The sequence below is a fragment of the Rhinichthys klamathensis genome, unplaced genomic scaffold, assembly GCF_029890125.1.
Source record: "Rhinichthys klamathensis goyatoka isolate OS25496 unplaced genomic scaffold, OSU_Roscu_1.1 h1tg000487l_1, whole genome shotgun sequence".
NCBI classification, from domain to species: domain Eukaryota; kingdom Metazoa; phylum Chordata; class Actinopteri; order Cypriniformes; family Leuciscidae; genus Rhinichthys; species Rhinichthys klamathensis.
This window is the reverse complement of record NW_026606974.1, coordinates 1,382,308-1,403,714: the sequence shown is the minus strand read 5'-3', so window position 1 is coordinate 1,403,714 and position 21,407 is coordinate 1,382,308. Positions and strand designations below refer to the sequence as shown.

The 21,407-nt window shown below is 36.6% G+C and overlaps 2 protein-coding genes across 2 annotated transcripts in view; both read right to left on the bottom strand.

Moving 5' to 3' along the window:
- specc1la (sperm antigen with calponin homology and coiled-coil domains 1-like a) overlaps window positions 1-14,255 on the bottom strand; it is a 38,371-nt gene extending 24,116 nt beyond the window's left edge. Inside the window, exon 1 of the mRNA XM_056237449.1 lies at window positions 14,053-14,255. The gene's annotated coding sequence lies outside the window, so the exon portion shown is untranslated. The remainder of the gene's footprint in view (window positions 1-14,052) is intronic.
- A 1,356-nt stretch (window positions 14,256-15,611) lies between these two features.
- The window catches only part of si:dkey-91m11.5 (PH_BCR_vertebrate and RhoGAP_Bcr domain-containing protein), a 54,469-nt gene continuing 48,673 nt past the window's right edge, over window positions 15,612-21,407 (bottom strand). Inside the window, exons 19-24 of the mRNA XM_056237565.1 lie at window positions 20,516-20,625; window positions 19,104-19,243; window positions 18,843-18,977; window positions 18,636-18,741; window positions 17,791-17,953; window positions 15,612-17,663 (exon numbers count right to left, since the gene is read on the bottom strand). Of these exons, the coding sequence (XP_056093540.1) occupies window positions 17,574-17,663; window positions 17,791-17,953; window positions 18,636-18,741; window positions 18,843-18,977; window positions 19,104-19,243; window positions 20,516-20,625 (744 nt within the window). The 3' untranslated portion in view covers window positions 15,612-17,573. The remainder of the gene's footprint in view (window positions 17,664-17,790; window positions 17,954-18,635; window positions 18,742-18,842; window positions 18,978-19,103; window positions 19,244-20,515; window positions 20,626-21,407) is intronic.

The window sequence follows — 21,407 nt, the reverse complement described above, 5'->3', positions numbered from 1 at the left end:
ATGGCAACGCGAGCGCGAGCTCACTAGAGCAGACGCGTTTACTCTGATCGAGACACGAGATCCAGTGAGAAGCGCTTAAGTTCAGCGAAGAACACAAATGTCCAGTTTAAATCAGTTTAAAGGCAGATGAAACACCGCTGACAAACAGGAGAAACACTCCGCAGCGAAACAGTCAGAATCTGAATTGATGCTGAATCCATTTAGCCTACCATGGATTTACTGTAACGTTAGCCTAGTAATATTAACTGCACCATGAAATGTGGGATATACATATTGAATTGTATAATATCATTAATGTAGACAATGTATTAAATGACTAATGGAATATAATTACAGTATTTAATAATGTATTTAACTGTTAGGCTACTGTTTTTCATACAAATACCATAGAAACCATAAAGTTACATTTTGCCATGATAGTGAGGTGCTATAGGCTGTACCTGGCTTTATCTGTGGTTATCATGATCTAAATGCATGATACTGGATGACCAATGGTTAATTTTAATAAAACTCAAACAGTCAGAATATTACATTTTACCAAATAAAAATGTGGTCCTTAAATTTAAAAAACAAACAGATGTTACTGTTTTTGTTAATGAACATAAATTTAACATAGTAGCATTAGCTTGAGTTAGGATGTAGATTTACTGTCAACTCACTGTCAAATATGCATTTCATGACAAAACATGTAATTTGAATATTGCAGCCTGCACTGCAAACTGTGCTGAAGAAATATTTTTCTTTTCAGATATTTATTTTGTTAAGGAAAAATGACAAATGTTTGAATGTTCTACCTCAGATTTTTAAAACCACAACGCTCTGGTTTATACAACTTTCACTTAGGAGCAAAAATCTGCCTTTAAACTTGAAAGAAATAAAGATTTGACATTTATCGTGATAATTATCGATATCGACTGATATAAAAAAAAATATCGTGATACATTTTTTTGGCCATATCGCCCAGCCCTACACCAGACGATGAATAATGGTCTTATCAAGCGAAACGATCGCTCATTTAAAAAAGAAATAACAAAGTTTAAGTTTTATAAGCTCAAATGCTCGCCTTGCTCTGTTCTGTGTGACTCTCCTGTTCGAACTCGTTCATCAAAATGAACGAATCTTTTTCCGAGTCAATTCGTTCATTTCGTGCGTTAAATGAACCAAATGACTCGAAAAAAGATTTGTTCATTTTGATGAACGAGTTCGAACAGGAGAGTTACCAAAGTGCATCACAGAACAGAGCAAGGCGAGCATTTGACATTATTAAACTTAAACTTTGTTATTTATTTTTGAAATGACCGATCGTTTCGCTTGATAAGACCATTATTCATCGTCTGGAATCGTTTAAAGCCATTTGAACAGTTTGCAGTTTGCACTGAAACTGTCTTTTGGACCTTGAACCGTTTGGTGCCCAGCAAAGTGCATTATATGGAGAAAAATCCTGGAATGTTTTCATCAAAAACCTTAAAGTCCCCGTGAACCGGAAGTTGCAAACGACTTTTCTCCAGTGTTGTGACGTATTTCCGAGAGAAACGGAATACTAAATGAGGCAAAATGGTGGGCGTGGCTTTTTCCCCAACTAGCACCTGATTGGATCTAGAAAAGTAGGTGTTTTCATTCAGCCTGTCTACTGTCAGTTGGAGGGGCGTGGTTTTGGATGTTAAGAAGACGCCCAAACCGTGAAACCTACGTCATCAGGCAAGGTCCTCCAACGCAGAGGGGAGGGGAAATTTCAGATTTTGATTAAAGATTACGAAGCCAAAAAAATTTTTTGTGTGGATTGACTTGCATGGATGAATTGTTCACCACAAAACGATCAATTTAGGCAAACAAAGTAAGTATGGTCAATTTTGAATTCATGGGGACTTTAATTTCTTTTCGACTGAAGAAAGAAAGACATGGACATCTTGGATGACATGGGGGTGATTAAATTATCAGCAAAAGTTTAAAAGTGAACTAATCCTTTAATTACTCACCCTCATGTTGTTCCAACCCCGAAAGACCTTCGTTCATCTTCGGAACACAAATGAAGATATTTTTGATTAAATTTGAGAGCTGGATCACTGCTACATAGACTTCCTAAGGGAGTGAAACTTGACGGCCCAGAAAGTCATTGAAGAAAATGTTTAAATAGTCCAAGTGACTACAGTGGCTCAACTATAAGTTTATCAAGCGACGAGAATACATTTTGTGCGGAAAAAAACAAAAATAACGACTTTATTCGACTATTCCTTTTCTTCCTTGTGGGCCTGAGACGAGAGTTCAAGAGATTTCCACGACGCATGCGCGAGAACTGAACAAGAAGTAGTAGAAGAAGAACGTCCTCTTCTCAGTTCTCGCGCATGCGTTGTGGAAATCTCTGGAACTCTCGTCTCAGGCCCACAAGGAAGAAAAGGAATAGTCGAATAAAGTCGTTATTTTTGTTTGTTTTTCCGCACAAAAAGTATTCTCGAGTAATTAATGACTTAATTTTCATTTTTGGGTGAACTATCCCTTTAAGCGCAGTTAGCCAATCATTGTGGTACTTGAATACTTCTGGGCCGGCCGACCGGCAGAAAATAGGCCGATTCCGGTCAATTTGTGCATATAGTGGAAATTCAATGAATTCATTGAGCGCAAAGGCTACATTCAAAATTGGGCAAGTTGTGTGCTTGCTTCAGAACAAAGCAGATGGCTGCTTCCCATTAAAAAGTTGCAACTGTGATATCAATCAAAATATTTTATAATATTGTGATGAATAAAATGAAACAGAAATTCAGTGAATCAGTGAATAACAACTTCAATTTCAGTCTGTTTGTCACATATAGCCTTCATAGCTTCAAAGGATTTGGAATATAATAGTGCACTTTTATGATGCTTTTTCATCCTTTGAGGCTTGAAAGCTCCAGTCCTCATTAACTGTAATTGCATGAAAAAGTGCAGCCAGTATTGACTTCAGAATATCTTATTTTGCGTTCTGCATGGGTTAGAACAACAGGTGACTGCGAGTAAATGATGACAGAACTTTTATTTTTAGGTGAACTATTACTTTAATACAATCATGTGCAAATTACCCAGCATTTCTGTCTTTATCAGAGACCACTGAAAAAATGAAAAATTGGTTTTGATCTGCAACTTCGCCAGTAGTTTCTAAGATGTTTTTGGAAAGATAGCGTGAATCACAACTTCGATTTTCCAACCCAGTCCTCTGCACTTGTTTTTGGATGGTGCAGATCTTTCCAGATCGTTCATTTAATGGATCCCCATTGTCCTCTCGAGCCTGATCATAGCAAGGCACAGAGCCTGTTCCTCCTGTCTCTCAATGGAAGAGAAAATAAGGCCTAATATCTTACAGCTGTTGCGAGGCAGGGGGTGGGGAGATGTGGGAGAACGTTCGCTCATTTCCAATTTACAGACCCCCCAATGGAAAAAGGCTTCAGCACACATTCCCTTAAAGGGAGAGGTTTGGAGCACAACTTCTGGCTAGATGTTTTCAGAACTACCCTGGAAGAAATGCTGTGTCAGTCTTCCAGAAATGAAAACTGAACTCTCCACTATTTATTTATCAATTTAAAAACTCTATAGGCTATACGATGTTAAAACTAAGTGTGAATGGTTACATTTATTGGTAAATAAATACAAAATAGATGCAATTAATCCCAAATATGCCCAAAAGTATATTTTGACACTTATGCCTGAGGTGGTCAAATTGAACATCATATTAACAGTAGTGTTCATTTCATTAACGAAACGCATGGCAAAAAATGTTCGTCAACATCCTTTTTTCCATGACTAAGACGAAACGATGACGAGACGACACCAACGTCATCAAATGACGTTGCAATAACATGCAATATTGTTGATAAAAAAAGACCAGACTAAAATTTAGTTTTAAAAAAATGTGACCAAATTCTCTTTTTTTATCAAAAAAAAAAAAAAAGGACCTCTACTCTATGAGCTTTCATGCTTGTGGATGATAGATGTGAAGAGTTTAAATCCCCCAATCAGAGCTTTTCTCTTAAAAGGATACATTTTCTGCCCGGTAATATTTTACTCAACATTTGCAATCTGGCTACATTGTGCACACGCTCTCTCTACACTGCAGAAGAAGCGCGGATGATCTGAAAACACATCTAACCTGGAGTTTAGAGAAGTCCATTGAGATATTCTGCTCAAATGAAAGTGTCATACAGCCAGTCTGAGTTCCTTCATGAGCAGCTTGCGCTGTTTGCTGTGTCCACATATGTGATCAAACCTTCTCAGTGAAGAACTGTAATAAATCCAAACATGGATCTCAAATATGTTGTTTGCGATTGTGGCTGAATAGGCCTAAATGCACTTACGCAACATCGGTTTGCTAAACATTTTTTGCTAATGTTTTAATAGAAAAAACATTAATGTGATTTGGAATTACTATTTGGAATTTCATAATGTAGACAGAGTGTGTTCATTTATATGATAAATAGCCTATAATAAATCAGTAAACTAGATTAGGTTAAATAAACAATTTGTATGGGTTGACATTCTCTTGATCTGTGCTTGGGTGAAAGTGCAATAATTCTGATGAAATGTAAAAATTCATTTCTCGAATGACAACAATCGTTGTGATTATAATTTTGAGCAAAATATTTGTGATGTGATGAGGATTTAGTTGACTAAAACTTGACTAAACTTTAAACTAATTAAAAAAATTGCTGACAAAATGAACACTAATTAACAGTGTAATATAATATATGTTATTTTATACAGAAATACATTACAGTACATTCCATTTTAAAAAAAATTATCCGAAATTTATTTTAGTCATGCCATGCATACATGTCTGCAGAGATCAAGTCAAATTATAAAACACTTGTCCTGGCATACAAACCAATTAACAGACAATCATCTTCTACATCTGGTGACCTCAGGAATAATGACTCACCCCGGCTTAGACCATCCATAACACACCCTGCCTTAACATGACAAGACGACTAAGCACTTAACAGTTCTCACCTCACACACACCCCACTTCCGCTACAGAACAGCAGAATATCTTCAGGCACTCAAGACTCACTTCTTTTAACAATACCTGGATTAATCGTGACTAAGGAAAATGTTGTGTTGGCTTGTTTAATTGTATTTTGCTCGTCCTTCTTTTCCCAGCAGAAAACTTCCTGGATGTCATGCTTGCCATCTGTTGACCATGATGGCTGTCTCACATGTGAAACTAACGCAAACTAAACATCTACCACCAGCCAACTGTGTACTTTTTTATATATAAATAATTTAGGGGAGGAAAAATATATATATACATGCATGAGAACTTTTTCTCTTACATGCATGAGTAACTTTTTTCTCTTATTTACTTCGTTCTTTAATCGTGGAGACTGATATTCTTTTTCAATCATTTTGCAAGTAAAAATTGAGTTGGCGATAAAGATAAATGTCTCGTCGTCGCATTGAAATATTTAACCTAAAAGAAAGGTGAGCCCGTGGATATCACACATGCAATTTGCAAACTTTGCACGAGAGTTACTTGTGAAGGAGTCTCAAACCACAGTCAATTATTCCCTGAAAGAGAAAACAAAAACTGGCCGAGCTTTGGCATCTGACGCTGCATTAACGAAGAGATGAATCTATAAGCTGACAACGGTATATCAAATCTTAATTTACTGCCTTCATATTTCTCTTGTGGACCATACATTAAAAAAAGAGAGTGAAGAATCAATATTTCTTGTTAAACAAGTTGTTTTTTAAGTCTGTGTTTGAAGCTGTTTTTGATTTTCATGACTGATTTGTGTGGTGTTCGGACCTTTAAAACTGTTAAGGCCTATATCATTTTAGTGATGTTATTATTAGATTTAGTAGTATTAATAATAATTTGTAATTGTATAGTTATTAGTTTCATTCAAATGTTTTGTTAATGCGCTATGGAAACAAAAATGTGACGAACAACGATGCCATTTCCGCCTTGGTTTAAACAACAACTGTACCAGAATGATGCAATCTGTGTTATAATAAGCATTCTTGACCATTTGTGAATAGATCAAAATGCAAATCAATTTTTGATGTGGGATGTAGTTTTGTAGTCTGTTTTAAAAACATTTTCATTGAGTCCTAAATCCTCATACACGCGTGTCGGTGTCGCAAGTGCAGTTATGCAGTCATTATAAGGGAAGGCAAATTAATTGAATCTTAACATTAATATAATATTAATACTAGCCTGATGATAATAATGTATTAATTTAATACAATAATAGAAAAAAAAAAGCTAATTATCATCTTGATATTGCTATCGGCAATATCTCTGACTATCGTTGATACAATACTATTATGATGTTAAAAATTGCAATAATATCGTGTTGGAGTCTGGTGATATCTATATAAATAAATACATATTTTATGCACAGTACTGTTTAAAAGTTTTGTGTTCGGTATGATTTTGAAAGAAGTCTCTTATGCTCACCAAGGCAGCATTTATTTGATCATAAATACAGTAAAAACAGTAATATTGTGAAATATTATTACAATTTAAAATCACTGTTTTCTACTTTTATTTTTTTATTTTTTTAAATAAAAAAGAAAAGCATTTATTAGAAAAATAAATCTATAGTAACATTATAAACATCATTCCTTTCTTTTTTGATAAATTTAATGCGTCGTTGCCGAATAAAAGTATTAATGTCTGGTAAAAAATCTTAGTGACTAGTAAAATTGGTCATTCGCCAGCCACCGTGACTAGGCAAAAATTGTACATTTCATGCTTGAGCCCCACCCCATTCCCAAAATAATACAATCAGCTAAATGATTTACTGTAAACATAAATGTTAAGATGGCAGAAATCAGTTTTATGAGTAAGTACAGTGCGGCTCCCAGATTTGACTTCAAGCTGACCCGTGAGCATTAAGAGGTGCTGACAGAGACTCAACACTAACACAACCCACCAATCCCTCAAATATGAGTCATGGCAGAGACGTTTGCACACATACAAAGAAACAGATGAATGGTTCAACACTCCTATGCAGAGTGCATCACATACTGATAGCTAAATACATCTATTAGTAGGCTAAGGTTTCAAGGCCTGAGCGAAATAACAGGAAGCATATGTGGGGCTAGAGTTTTTTTATATGCTCTCTTTACCTCTTGACCGTGACGTCGTTTGCTGTCAGGACCGTGCAGGATGAGGTCACATTATTAGGTGTGCGCTGCATGTGTAATGCTCACATATGATTTATTACTACAATGAGGTCATCATAACACTGTGGACCCTGCCTATTAAAAAGACACACGTGACATGAACTCAGGCTCCTCGCTCTTCTAAATATTAACTGGTTCTTGATTCCAAACTTGGATAACAGCATTTGCTCCGATTCACAATAATAATTGTTTCGGCCTTTAGTAACCAGGCAATCACAGCCAAAATGGCCAAAAAATGGTGTCAATGTGCTGAAAATTGACTCCTGTGTCTATCTGTGTTTGGACTCTTTGTTCTTTCTCTTTGGAAATGTGTGTCTCAGTGGAGTTAGTTACAGGAGCACTGGGATGGCACTATTTGTTTAGTCCTCTTCGTCGGAGCGTGATGAGGGTCTTGGAGTGCTGCCCGGTGCAGTCAGGCCGTTTGTGTTTGGGTAGCCTTGTGGAAACAGAGAGTGGGAATACGCTGTGGTGTTTACTGTGATAAAAATTTAAAATAATATACAATATTTTTATTCTGCGAGTCAGTGATGCTAGTATTTCAAACCAGAACACAGCACAGTCACTTTCGGTACGTGAGAAAAGCCCCGCCCACCCCAAAAACTTATTGGATCAAAATCCTGCTCCTCATGAATTAAACATCAAACACAGATGAGGAGAGGTTCATTGGACGTTATATGAAAAATCCCTTAAGTTCCACAACTGTCTGGAAAATTAATACAACAGAAATGACCAACTATTGGTTTAGTTTTCAGGGACAATTTGTCTATATTGTTCTGATTGACTGTAATTTTGTAGCAGTTTCACTTTTATCATGGACAGAAAAATTGTTTGTCACTGGAATCTTTTGCATATGGGGTCTTAACCAGGTGGGAGGTGATAAAGCTGTGAATGATAATAGTTTTCTCATCCATCTACATTTTGCAAATCACTTGGTTTCTATTCAGCCTATACAGCACTGTGCTGAGTAACTGTGAAAACAGATTGGTCCAAAACCCTGCTACACATGACAGTACAGTAACAACAAGTATCTCCTTCACTGTTCTGCTTGGCTGCGATTTTGTTATGTTTTGTAGTAGGGTTGTGCAAGAGTCCTCGAGTACCCGGATGTGACATCGACGATTGATCATGAAAACGATGATCACGATAGTCGTGACTTTAAAAAATATATATACAGTATATATATATATTTGATTGGTAATGGCGGCATTTAGGGCGGTACCTGAGGTCTGATTGGTTAGCATTAGGACAGGATGCCATCCAGAGCGGCGAAATGAAGTGAAACTGGATTTGAAAATGTGCAGTGATGCCTGGAATCACTTTGATAATGAAAATACAGGTGAAAGATGTGCAGCACCAATCAGACAAGCACGCAAGTTCACGTGCGCATTCACATCCTTTTGTGCAGATGTAAGTTGTAATATTACTTATATGTTGAAGGCTATATATACGATTAATCTCATATAAGATGTGTTTGGTTGACTTTATTAACCAACACTAGCAAAGTGTTTCAATTTAACGGTGTTCATTCACTCTTCAGAGTCAGCTCAAACGGCAATATTGACTATGTTTGGGTTTTTTGAGACAGTTAAATTCCTTTTAGATGTCCTTTTCAAAAACATTGATGATACTATTAATAATCCAGGCTTGTTATTTTTTTCTCGTCTGTTGGTCTTTGTTTTAATTAAAATAATTTCTCATCATGTCTTGGAAAATATGCGGATGTCTGGAATCATTTGATAAATTAGACCAAAATACAGTTTAGTGCAAGATGTGCAGCGCCAATCTTCCATTTACATTATAATGAAAATGTTGTGAATTCTTTGCTCTTTAGTTGCCCGTGTTTCAAAGCATTGTTATGGGAAGAGCACATCCACAACGTGAGTAACACTTCATGGCTAGCAGTTCAAATTCACTTGCATTTGCGTCCTTTTTAGCATCATTACTCCGGTTTTCAGTGTCACATGATCCTTCAGAAATCATTCTAATATGCTGATCTTAAAAAAACATTTCTTATTATAAATGTTGAAAACAGTTGTGCTGCTTAATATTTCTGTGAAAACTAATTGATATATGCGATACATGTTTTTTTAGGAATAGAAAGTTCAAAAGAAAAGCATTTATTTGAAATAGTTACTCAGTAACATTATAAATGCATTTACAGTAACTTTAGATCAATTTAAGTCCTTGCTAAATAAAAGTATGAAATAAATATTAACTTCCTTCCAGAAAAATTAAAGTTACTGCCCAAAAACCTTTGGAGAAGGAAGGTTAAAAAAAGCAGACACAATTCAATCACAGTTCAGCTCCTGAAATCCCTATATTCCACTTCATCTTTTATCTGAAACGCTACCAATTGCACAAGAACTTCAAACGCTGTGAAATGTCTGAACAACATCTTGCTCCATCAAAACCGCCAACAACACATCTGTTGGTAATCTTCAAACAAATTAGTGAGCCCTTCCTTAGTTGTGGAAGCATCCCAACACACATCTTCCCAAAACACCCAAATCATCATTTTGAAATCACATTCACAGATATTTGAGAGAAATATTTTATAGACAAACATAAACCACCATTGAACTTGACAAATACAGAAAGGGTTATTATGATACTCAGAAATAACATACTGAGAGAGGAAACATGAGGGACATCTTTTTCCCACACACACTTTGAAACATCTCAGCAGGCCTTCAGTTTTCCTATATGTGAACATACACACATTGCAACAGAAACCCTCCCACTGCTTCAGCTCCAGGAATGTGTTTTGTTTGGAGGCCTTTTTGGTGGTTTATTAGATCTTAAGAGGATGGCCTCCAAGAACTCCAACTCTTTCACTTGGGATGACTGTCCTGCTGAAGCCAAGGATAGAGAGCGGCCCAAACAAGCTGTAATTCTTATTGCATACGTCTCTTTCCCTGGACACAATTGCAGTTGTGATAAAATAGTTTGAGAAGACGACATTTTTTCACAAACGGAAAGGAAGGAAAGTGAATGAAAATGTCTTGCTCTGCATCAAAATCACTGTGAGGCGGTGTTAATTTTCTTAACGAAATCTATGGTGAAAATTCTTCGTTGACGACCTTTTTTTCATGATCAAGACGAGATGACACCAATGTCATTAAACGATAACTGTGACTATATCAACATGCAATATCGTAGACAAAAAATACCTAGATTAAAATGTAGTTTAAAAAATAAACTTGACCAAAATCTCTCTTTGTTTTTGTTGAAAAAAAGAGACAACAAAATATTACAGACTGTTCTTAACAAGCCTCTACAAGCTTTCATTCTTTCTGTTGTTAGATGTGAAAATGTATTTAAAATGAAATCCCCCAATCAGAGCTTATCTGTTCAAATTATAAATTTACAGCCCAGGGTTTTACTTAATATTTGCAATCTGGCAACCATGTTGCACATGCTCTCTCTACACTGCAGAAGAAGCGCAAATGATCTGAAAAGACGGATTTTAGTAGCACAATAAATGCACAATAAAGCTGCCTCTGTGTGACTGAACAGTCTTTTTATAGTAAACAGTACAGCGCTTCCTGGTTCTACGTCAGAACGCCGCCTCACTTTTGGCTAGCTAATCTAAAACACTAAATCAACAGCATGTTTTTTTGCACACAAAAAGTATTCTCGTCGCTTCATAACAGTAACTGTACGTACACACCGCCGCCGACTTGAGCTTCCAAAGTTACCGGAAGTCATTCATTTTCAATGGAAGCTGGCTTCTCTCAGCTGCAAGGAGCGTCAAATCCATCGGCGTGGCGTTTTGGGCATTTTGAGCGACTGGAGCGTCAATTAGAAAGTTGAAAGTAGCTCAACTTTATGGTAATGAGCTATGACGCAGTTCAGCGGCAAGCAGAGGCAAAACGCCAGCAACCAATCGGAATATAGACGTCCTTCGCGCTGGCTGATTCCGGAGAAACATACGATGTAAACATTCGTTCCAACCAAAACATTAGTTCCGAGAAAATGGAAGAGAAGCTAATCATCGCCGTTGCTGGATTTCCTATCATTTATGATATGACGTTGTTTGCATAGGGACCAGTTACAAAAGAAAAAGGGATTTGAAATATTTACGCACGCTCGTTTTAACCGGGAATGTAATTAATTTGCTCACGGTAACACCGATTTGACCAATTGCACTAGATGCAAATAATAATAATAATAATAATAGCTAATTATTATTTTTTTTCCCCGACCAATAAAAATGCTGTCATTATAAAAGGTTTCTAGTGTCAATGTATTGCTTGTTTTTTCAGTTTACATTTCATGCATTTCAACAGGGCGGCCAGAGCTTCTTTGCAGCTCAAGTCGGTGGCTGTGTGTACGTATAGTAAGGTTGAACCATTGTAGTCACATGGACTATTTTAACAATGTCTTTACTACCTTTCTGGGCCTTGAAAGTTGGAATGATGTTGCTGCCTATGGCTGGTTCAGAAACCTCTCGGATTTCATCAAAAATATCTTAATTTGTGTTCCGAAGATGAACGAAGGTCTTACGGGTTTGGAACGAAATTGAATTTTTGGGTGAACTAACCCTTTAAGATGCGTTTTGGGCGATCGGATCACAAGTGGAGTGGACAACGCTAAATACAGGTGTAAACGGGGTCTAAAACAATTAAAGCTTCTCCAATGTTGACCACTTAAAGAGGTAGTAGAAAACGCATTGGACCGGATTGCTTTTGTAGTGTAAATGCTCATGTAGTCGAATGCATTCGAACAGCCACAAAAGACCACCTGCTCTCGCCTACTGACCTAATGTGTAAACATTATGGGAAGCGCGCTAGCCAGACGGGATTTAAACTTTGTCGGCTGGAGACCCAAGACGAAAAACGTACCAAGCACAATGTTCTCTCACTATTCCTGATTTCTAACATGCACTCACCGCGTTCGGCGTGATCTTCTGGTTACCAAAGCACAAACAAAAGCTACTGCTCTCCATATGTTTTTCCATCCTCTCTGGTCATGTTCATATGTAAATTGCACGAGCTTATTTTGTCAATTAGATCAAAAGATCTGAAATATTACATAGATTTACCCACCCATAGCCTCCTCTCAAAGAAATCAGGATATAAGTGGTTGAAAGTGGACAATAGAGACAGATTAAAACGTGATAAACGGGAATGTGTCTCCCTTGTCTACTTGTGATCCGATCGAACAAAACGCACCTTAAAGGGGTGGTTCAGGATTTTGGACATCGGACCTCATTTCCAAGTTAGCCTGGGTGTTATTTATCAGTGGAGACAGTTTTCAAAAAATTTCATCCAGTCCTTCCAGTTGCATAGTTCGCCCGTGCTAGGCTAGCGCGAGTCAACAGTATCTGCTAGCCTGCCATTAAAACAGTTTTACCCACTCCACAGTAAGTTACACCAAAAGCAAATAAATTATACCGCCAGACTATTGATGTAAATGTCTGTTGAGAGAGAATAATGTTAGAAATCAAACTACCCTTTCATCGCATTGCAATAGTTATAGCCTACTTTGTTCGCTGTATTTATTAGCACAGTCTACAGCAGCGGCGGAGTGATATTAAGTTACCCAGGCCGAGAGAGTACAGGTAGTCCCGACTGTAGTGCACTTCTGTTCTGTGTTTACTTTTCAGCGCAGTACTACTAACCGGAGTGGATGAATTTTTTTGAAAACTGTCTCCACTGATAAATAACACCCAGGCTAACTTAGAAATGAGGTCTGATGTCCAAAATCCTGAACCATCCCTTTAATATCAGGTACGGCCTAAAACTTGACTAAACAAAAACAGGAGAAGGTTGACAAATGTGATCAAAACTATAAAGTACATTAGACAAAGGACTAAAACTAAGATTAAATATAAATATAGTTGACAAAATTAATTCACTCTGCATCAATTTATCCCAGCAAAAATGGATAGACAGTCTTACCAACTATTTCAATCAACCCTCTGGTGGTGGTCTTTACAATGCCACGCACTGTATAAAGGTCCTAGATCACGCAAGTTTCACAACTAACAACTTTCAAAACTGTTTCATGGAGTTTTTGAATACTGACTTTTTTTTTTTTTGCGGAAAGACGTTTCGTCAGTTGGACAATCAGTATGTCGTTAAACAACAGTAGGTTCCGCTAGCGTCCATTGAATGCTGTATTCTAATTCCTCACAGCCTCGTTTTCATTCCTGTCAAAAATTAAATATGGCGCATACCCTGCCTAAGGTCTTTTGGAAGGTAAAATTAAATACAAAATAAGCATTTAGGGAATAGTCAGCCACATGTGTGTGTATATATATATATATATATTAAAGAATAAAAATTATTGATAGAAAATAGTACATTCATTTCATTAATAAAATAATATGCTTATTGTCTTCGGTGTTTTGATCCGTCAATGATAGGATACCGAATATAATTTGAACATTTGAAGGCATCTAAGTTACCATTCATAATAATGTATTGTTTCAATTGTTGTTTCTCAGTAGGCATATAGGTTTTGAAACATTAACGTTACCTGTATGTTCATTACATTGAATGACAGTTTTAAATTAGATTAAATTAAGAAGGAATCTACTAATAGTACAAACATTTCAGTGAACCGTTAGCTAGAAACACCGTTAGCTTTTTTTTCTCTGATAACGTTAAATCTGACAACCAGATATTGATTGCCATGACCCAACAGGGTTTGACTGTACAGTTCGAGAACTAACAACCATCCCTACAAACGTGACATGTTTCACAACAGCCTGAACAACACAAAATCTGGCTAAACACAAAAATATGACCAATCTGAAATCCACTTTCATCACTGCAGTCCAGTGTTTACGGCGTGGTTGTGAGTTTACAGGCTAACCGCTAATGCTAACAGGATGTGCTAACGTTACTTGAACAGGATGCGAGGTGAAATAAATGTTTCATTTATTACCTTGGCTCCCTCCTTTTGGTCTGTACAAGCGCCCGTCAGGGTAGATGATCTTCTTGGTAGTGTTCGATGGTAGGGTAGATAACAAAGGGTATTCCGGAGTTTTAGTTGTGGCATCGTTTCTGAGAGGCAGATAGCCGTTTCATGCTATACTGACGGCTGGCTGCCCACTGCAAACACAGCGCGACTGACAGACACTAGACAAACACACAGTAGATCAGATCACCAGACACACACACACACACACATCTGCGCCCGCCTACCACATGTGTTTCAGTATTACAGCTGTGAAGCATGAAATATTCATTGTGTTAGCTGAAAACAACCAAGCTTTGTTTTACAAATTGTACTGTGTTATAATTTAAAAATCTTTTAAATCTATCTGTATTAACGTGTCATACTAATTCATTTAGGCCTATCTATAAATCTGCAGCAGTAGTAGCCTAAAATATGAGTTATGTAGGCTACATTGTACAAAGATGTGTACTTTGTGCTGTTCCAATCCCCTTCTATCTTGAATCTTTCATCTTCTTTACTGACTTATTTCTTCTTTGGCAATCATTCACTTGATTCTTTGTGTTTTGAGTCTTTGCAGATAAGCATGATTCACAAGTGCAGGTGAAGATACAGCAGCATTAGTCATAATACACTTTGACATCGCTGAAACAAATTACACGTAGGCCTACGCTAAAGTTATATGGGTGTTTTATTCTGGTTATGCTGTCCAAAGCACACAAAACGATGTTAGACAAGTCAGACAAAGTCTTTCTGGGTTACAAGTCTGATGATGATAGGCCTAATTGAGTCTTTCAATTAATAACAAATAAGGTAGAAAATAAAGTAGAAAACCTAAAACTCCTAAAAACATTACATTTTCTTTTTCAACAAATAGCCACTGAAAAGAGGGTTAAAAGTTTGGGGTCAGTGGGATCTTTACAAGAAATGGTAACACTTTAGAATAAGGTTCATTAGTTAACAACCTTAGTTAACATCAACTAAGAATTAACAATACTTCTTCAGAATTTATTAATCTTAGTTAATATTAATTTAAACATTTTCTAATACGTTATTCAAATCAAAAGTTGTATTTGTTAACATTAGTTAATGCACTGTGAATGAACAAATATTAATAAATACTGTAACAAATGTATTGCTCATGGTTAGTTCATGTTAGTTAATGAACCTTATTGTAAAGTGTTACCCAATAAATTCATTAAAAAAAACTTAATTTTTATTCAGCAAGGATGCATTAAATTGATCAATAGTGACAGTAAAGACATTTATAATTTCATTTCTATTTCAAATAAATGCTGTTCTTTTGAATCTTCTATTCATCAAAGAATCCTGAAAAAAAATTATGTTTTTTTAACAAAAATATTAAGCAGCAAACTGTTTTCATTATTTACAATAATAATTAATGTTTTATGAGCCCCAAATCAGCATATCAGAATAATTTCTGATCATGTGACACTGAAGACTGTGTTTAAACTATCTATTATTCTAGGTAAATTTTATGTCAGTTAATTGTTTATAAAACACCAACAAAAACATGGGATTTGCAATTATCTTTTCAACCAACATCATGTTTATTATTCATCTACTTTGTACAGAATCACATTATGACCACACTTAAACAGATCTGCCATACAAGTGTAGCATTGTGCAGTTTGAGTATTGTCCAGTATAAACAATAAACGAAGACTATCGTTTCACAATAGAGCTTCAGAAGAGGAAGGAATGCTGAACGCAAACCACTGTGTCCTAACGTCTTCTGGGGAGTAACGCTATCTCTTTTTGAGGAACGTTTAATGTACTTGGCCATCGGTCAGATAAACACACAGAACAGTCAACGGCTCCGAGGAAACAAGAGGATGAAGGAGTTTATTGTGATCCATCTCCTTAATCCACACTGTGCAATACTTATCCATATACAGAACATTTCCTCATCATGGAGGCTGGGTTGTAAAATGGCAGCCAGGAATATCTTCATCAGTACAGTGTGTAATGGACCAAATAAAAGAGAGGAAAGCGAGGAATGGCTATAGTTGTAATTCCAGTAGGACTTTGATAAAGGAAGTGCAGATTCCGGAACATACAATGGAATAAGAACAGAGAAAGGCAATGATCTTCAACACAATTACAGGAATGTCTCGGTTTTCCTTACTCTAAAGGAAATACACAAGCGTAAAGACTCTGTCGTACAATAACTAAAGGTAATCTCTAAAGGAACATAAGTCATAAACAAATCAACATGCCTGCATGTTACATGACATCCTAACAATACACAACCTCTCCTTTGTACTGAACAACATAATACAGATATATGCACATTAGCCATTAAAAACTAAACAATTTACATACACACTTAACAGGGCAAGGCATTGGCACTGTTCAGGATCGCAAAGTGCTTGCAAGTTTGTGAACAGCAAAAAAAGAGAGAAAAAAAGATCCCAAACCATTAAACAAGAAAGATTTACAGTGTTTGAATTAAGTTAATTTTTGCTCAATAATAGGAGTGCAGTAGCAGTGATATTATTCTGATGGAGAACTCCTATATTCATTTTAATATACATGTATTAAGTCCATCAGTTACGGTTAAGGATGTATGCATAACATGCAATGCCTTATGTGATATAAAGATTTAAAACTAGTTTTACTGTTTGTTTTCTAAGTTATGTGAGGTTTCCATTTAGAAAAGCACTGAAAGATTCAGTGTTCTAGTCCTATAATATCATGTGATATTACACATGTGTACTGTATTGTTTTAATATAGGCTCAATAATCCAATATTAAGTGGATTTATGTGACATAAAACAGGGAAATGTTTTCATAAATCGAACAATGTATTTTCTTGGGAATCTTGGGAGTGGTAGAAACTATAATTGTGCCACTGTTAAGTTTCTTTTTGGTCCATTGGAACCATTAAGACCGCTACTATGTTGACCATAGTCACACATTGGTTAAAGAATCTCACATCTGAATTCTCTGCGTTGTGTTTTATCCATCAGAAGAGGGCCATATAAATGTGTTCCTCATGATTTGAGTGTTCAGATGTTCCGTAGCCCTCGCCACGGGAAGACATAAATCATAGGTGAGCAAAACGTCAGATCAAATAAAACGGTCATGGAAAACTGGAATTTGTAATTCTTTATAAACCCACAGTGCTGAAAGGAACAAGACAAAACGCAAGAATAACATTCACCATCCAATGACCTACGAGAAAGCTTGGCACTCACCATTCAGTCAGAAAAGTTACAATGGATGACAGTGAAAATAAACAACATCACCTGAATGTTGAATGTAACTTTAAGTGCTTGTAAAAGTGAGTCCGTGAGAACATATCAGACCGGCTTGTCATTCTTCACTGTGAATTTCTCCAGAAATATCAACAGAATGCTACTGATGCAGTTGGGAATTCACTCCGCTTGGAAGATTTCAGTAGGTTTTTGATGCCCTCTATTGGTCACATGCTGAATCACTTCATTCCCAGGACATTTCACACCATAATGCACCTGAGCTTCTCTTCAAACCTCTGTGGAGAAGAGCATACTCTGACGTTTACTATCTGGAGTAGGGATCGTCTCCAGCTGCAGGAAGTATAGTAATACCTGGACCTATAGAGATGAAGAGGAACAATCTGACCAACAGATCCAACCAATACATCAACAGAACCATTATTTTGTTCATGACTCATTTAGGACCAGAACTCTAGTATTCTAGAACTTTGTGTACATGTGTTACCTGAGACATAACCTCAAAAGACCAGCTGTCACTCATAGAGATGGGCTGTGTGGGATTGGCTGGAATTTTACTGTCCTTCTCAGAAGGGCGAAGGAGGGTTGGGCCGAACACTGTAGCGAGATTGTGGAAGGACATCTTGTTGAAGCTCTCATTCTCAGCCACCCTGAGGGAAACAACGAAGAACGTTTCAGTCGTAGTGTAGGTCTAAAACAAATCTGACTCTTGGAAATTATTCAAAGAACACGAGTAATACTAGATCTGAAGAAAATGTGAATGGTGCTCGCTTGCACACACAAAAAAAAAAAATCACAAAATGGCCTGTCGGAGTCAACTTAAGCTGGGTTCACACTGTACGTCTGAGACAAATTGTGTGAATCGTAAAAGATTCCTCTGATCCTAAGCCAAAACCTAAAGTCCTCGACTGCTAGTTTGACATGTTCACCAACAACTGATTAATGACCATTGCGTTAAATTTTTTACGGGGATCATGCTCATACAGTCTGACAAGCAACAGTCATAAAGGACTATTAGAAATCGTTTAGTTTGCACCCGGCATGAAGACAAAAAATAAACATATTTATTTTTATTCACTCAGTTTAATGTCTTTCTGTTTATTAAAGACTGGTATAAATTATGAGATTAATTGTGATTATTCAATTCTGTTGAGCCCTAATTTACATATAGTTTTGTAAAAAAAAAAAAAACTTTCCAGTGCACTGCTATGCAGTAGATAGGGTGTTTTAGGTGGTTTCTATGATATTATGGTTCCTAGATTGGGATCGGGTTTTTAGAAGCATTCACTTAGGAATCATATTATTGAAATTGACTGATGGGACAATCTTCACCTCTTCAGATGGTCCAGCAGAAACAGGAAGGTCAGCAGGTTTGGTTCGGGTAGTGAGAGCAACAAGTTCAGCATACAGCTTTCCTTTGCAACACTGTCTGACAACGCTGAAGGAAATGGAAGAAAAAAAAAAACAAGAATAAATTCTTAATGTGATCTGTTTTATATAAACTATTATTCATCATAACTTGAAAAACTCTCAACTAACCAATGCCTTCAGAGAAATTAGCATAGAGTTCATCAGTGAAGAGGGGCTCAGGAAGCTCTCTGAAGTAAAGCTTCAGTGTTCCAGCAATGGCATTCACGTCCATCTCACTCATCATGACTGAAACGTCTTTATTGTCTGTTGAGTCACAAAACATTCTCATTTTTAGCCATATCAAAAATGTGTATGATATTAAATGTATAATATATGATATTTTAATCATTTTATCTTGTTCATCTCTGCATAAAGTGCTACAGTACTCACTGGCATCGAAGGCAGCTTTCAGGGCCTGGATGTCTGTGGCCACACCAGAGACACGATAGATGCCCACTTCCTCCATCCCTCTGCGCTCAATCTCCTCCACACACTGTCTCACAATGAGAGGCACTTTGGAGTGCTCCCGTCTGAGAGGAACAAACACACACAAACACAAGTCAACAACGAGCATCTGGAAAATATATTTCAGTTGATATGCGCTGTTTTTTGTTGTCGTCAGTATTAAAGCTGTAAATTCTATGACCACAGAAAATTATGGGAAATCTTTTGGCCCATTTCTGGGATGTAAAAAAACCCCTCCAACTTCAAGTATATTCAAAGAGCTTGTTTATTTGTTCACTATGAAAGGAAAAACGACGTTGTGGTATCCACGTTCTCACAGCCTATATTTAAACCTACATCTGCATTATCCTGACAGAGCATTCCAATATCAACATCATAATGAGGCCACCAGGGAAAATGAACATTTTGTCCAGCATAAATCCCTCCCAAAACTGTCATGTTTTTTTTTTAAAACAACTATTATTACAGAGCAATATTTCACCCTTATGCATTGCTGTTAAACTATGAAAAAATGCATATCTGAGAGTCTAATTCCTAAATCCGCAGTCCTGTTTTTATTGCAGTCCTCTGAGGGAAGCCCTTGGCAAACCCTTGCCTTTAATAATAATTTCTTCCTGTTTCTCAGGAAGTCCATAATGGGGTTGCTTTCTGTTTTCCTTTCTGCTTTTAAAAACCCTTCTGATGAAGACCACCTTTCCTCAGCTTTATTAAAAGGAAGTGTTCCCCCTCCTTATTTTTATGAAACCTCATTTGAGTCAGGTGGGTCTATGAAAACACTATAAGAAGGGTCCCTGTGTCTTCTAAATTATGGGAAACATGGCTGATATCTGACTGGTGTTGCTCTTGGAGTGAGAGATGTGTGAGTGGAATGTGACTGCTTTTATTATTGAATCACGATTGACTTTTACAATACAATATAACTTTATTCATTTATAAATAATAGCGCACTCGCTAGCCTTTTTGGCTTAAACTGACATCTAGTGGTGTGAATGCAGTAATACTCAAAAACAAAAGTTTCCAGTTATGAAATTATATATAAAAAAAGGTGGATACAAAGTAAAAATAAGTAATGTTTGGCTGGTCATGTGATCACAACATGGAAGCCCCCATGAGGAGACCAGCTCCATGTAAAGAAAAACAGCTTTTATTAGGCTACTGATATGACTGGAATAGTCTAATGTGATTGGACAATTTTTTATTATTAATTTATTTATACAAAAATACATTTTTGTAATGAGGGAGAAACAATATTATATCCATTAAATGAATATCTGTGTTATATATAATGTATTTATATCAGTCATACACTGGATAGATTGATCTGTAGGTTGACTCACTTAATGACGGCCCCGATTTTGACCCCAAACACTCCGGACTGTTTCCTGGAGGGCATCCTCTTCAGACTGAACTCTCTGCTGGTAAACCGCATAGACAGCTTGACCTCAATCTGGAAAGAGTGATGAATGTGCACAACTTTTTTACAAAAACATCTCACTGATGAGTACAAAAGAGCTCTGTGCTCAATCTCACCTATCATATAATAAAGAATTAAATCACTGTAAGCTGTGGCCATCAGCTTAAAATCAAGCCACATGACCAAGATAATCCATCATTGTTTCATACTGCTAAAACTTGACAGTAGACAAATGATTGTTAACTATTGATTGGAGGATGTAACTGGATATAACCAGTAGTGTGTGTGTGTGTCTATGTATATATAGTTGTGGTCAGAATTAATGGCACCCCTGGTAAATATGATCAAAGATGGCTGTAAAAATAAATCTGCATTGTTTATCCTTTTGATCTTTCATTCAAAACATTCGCAAAAATAGAAGCTTCAATTTCATTGAAGTAAAAGAATTGAAAGTGTGTGTGGGGGGGGGGGGGGGGGGGGAGATTTTTGTGTGTGTGGGGAGCATTTATTTCATAATGTGATTTACACCCCACTTTCAATTATTTTACTTCAATAAAAGGTTAAATTTATGTGAATTTTTTTAATGAAAGAGCATAAGGATAAACAATGCACATTTATTTTTATAGCCATCTTTGATCATATTATCCAGGGGTGCACACACGTTCAAAAGCTTAAGAAATTAATACTTTTATTCAGCAAGGATGCATTAAATTGATCAAAAGTGACTGAAATGTCTATGTCAAATAGATGTTGTGGATTTGAACTTTGTATTCTTTAAAGAAACTCGAAAAAATTATCACGGTTTACACAAAAAT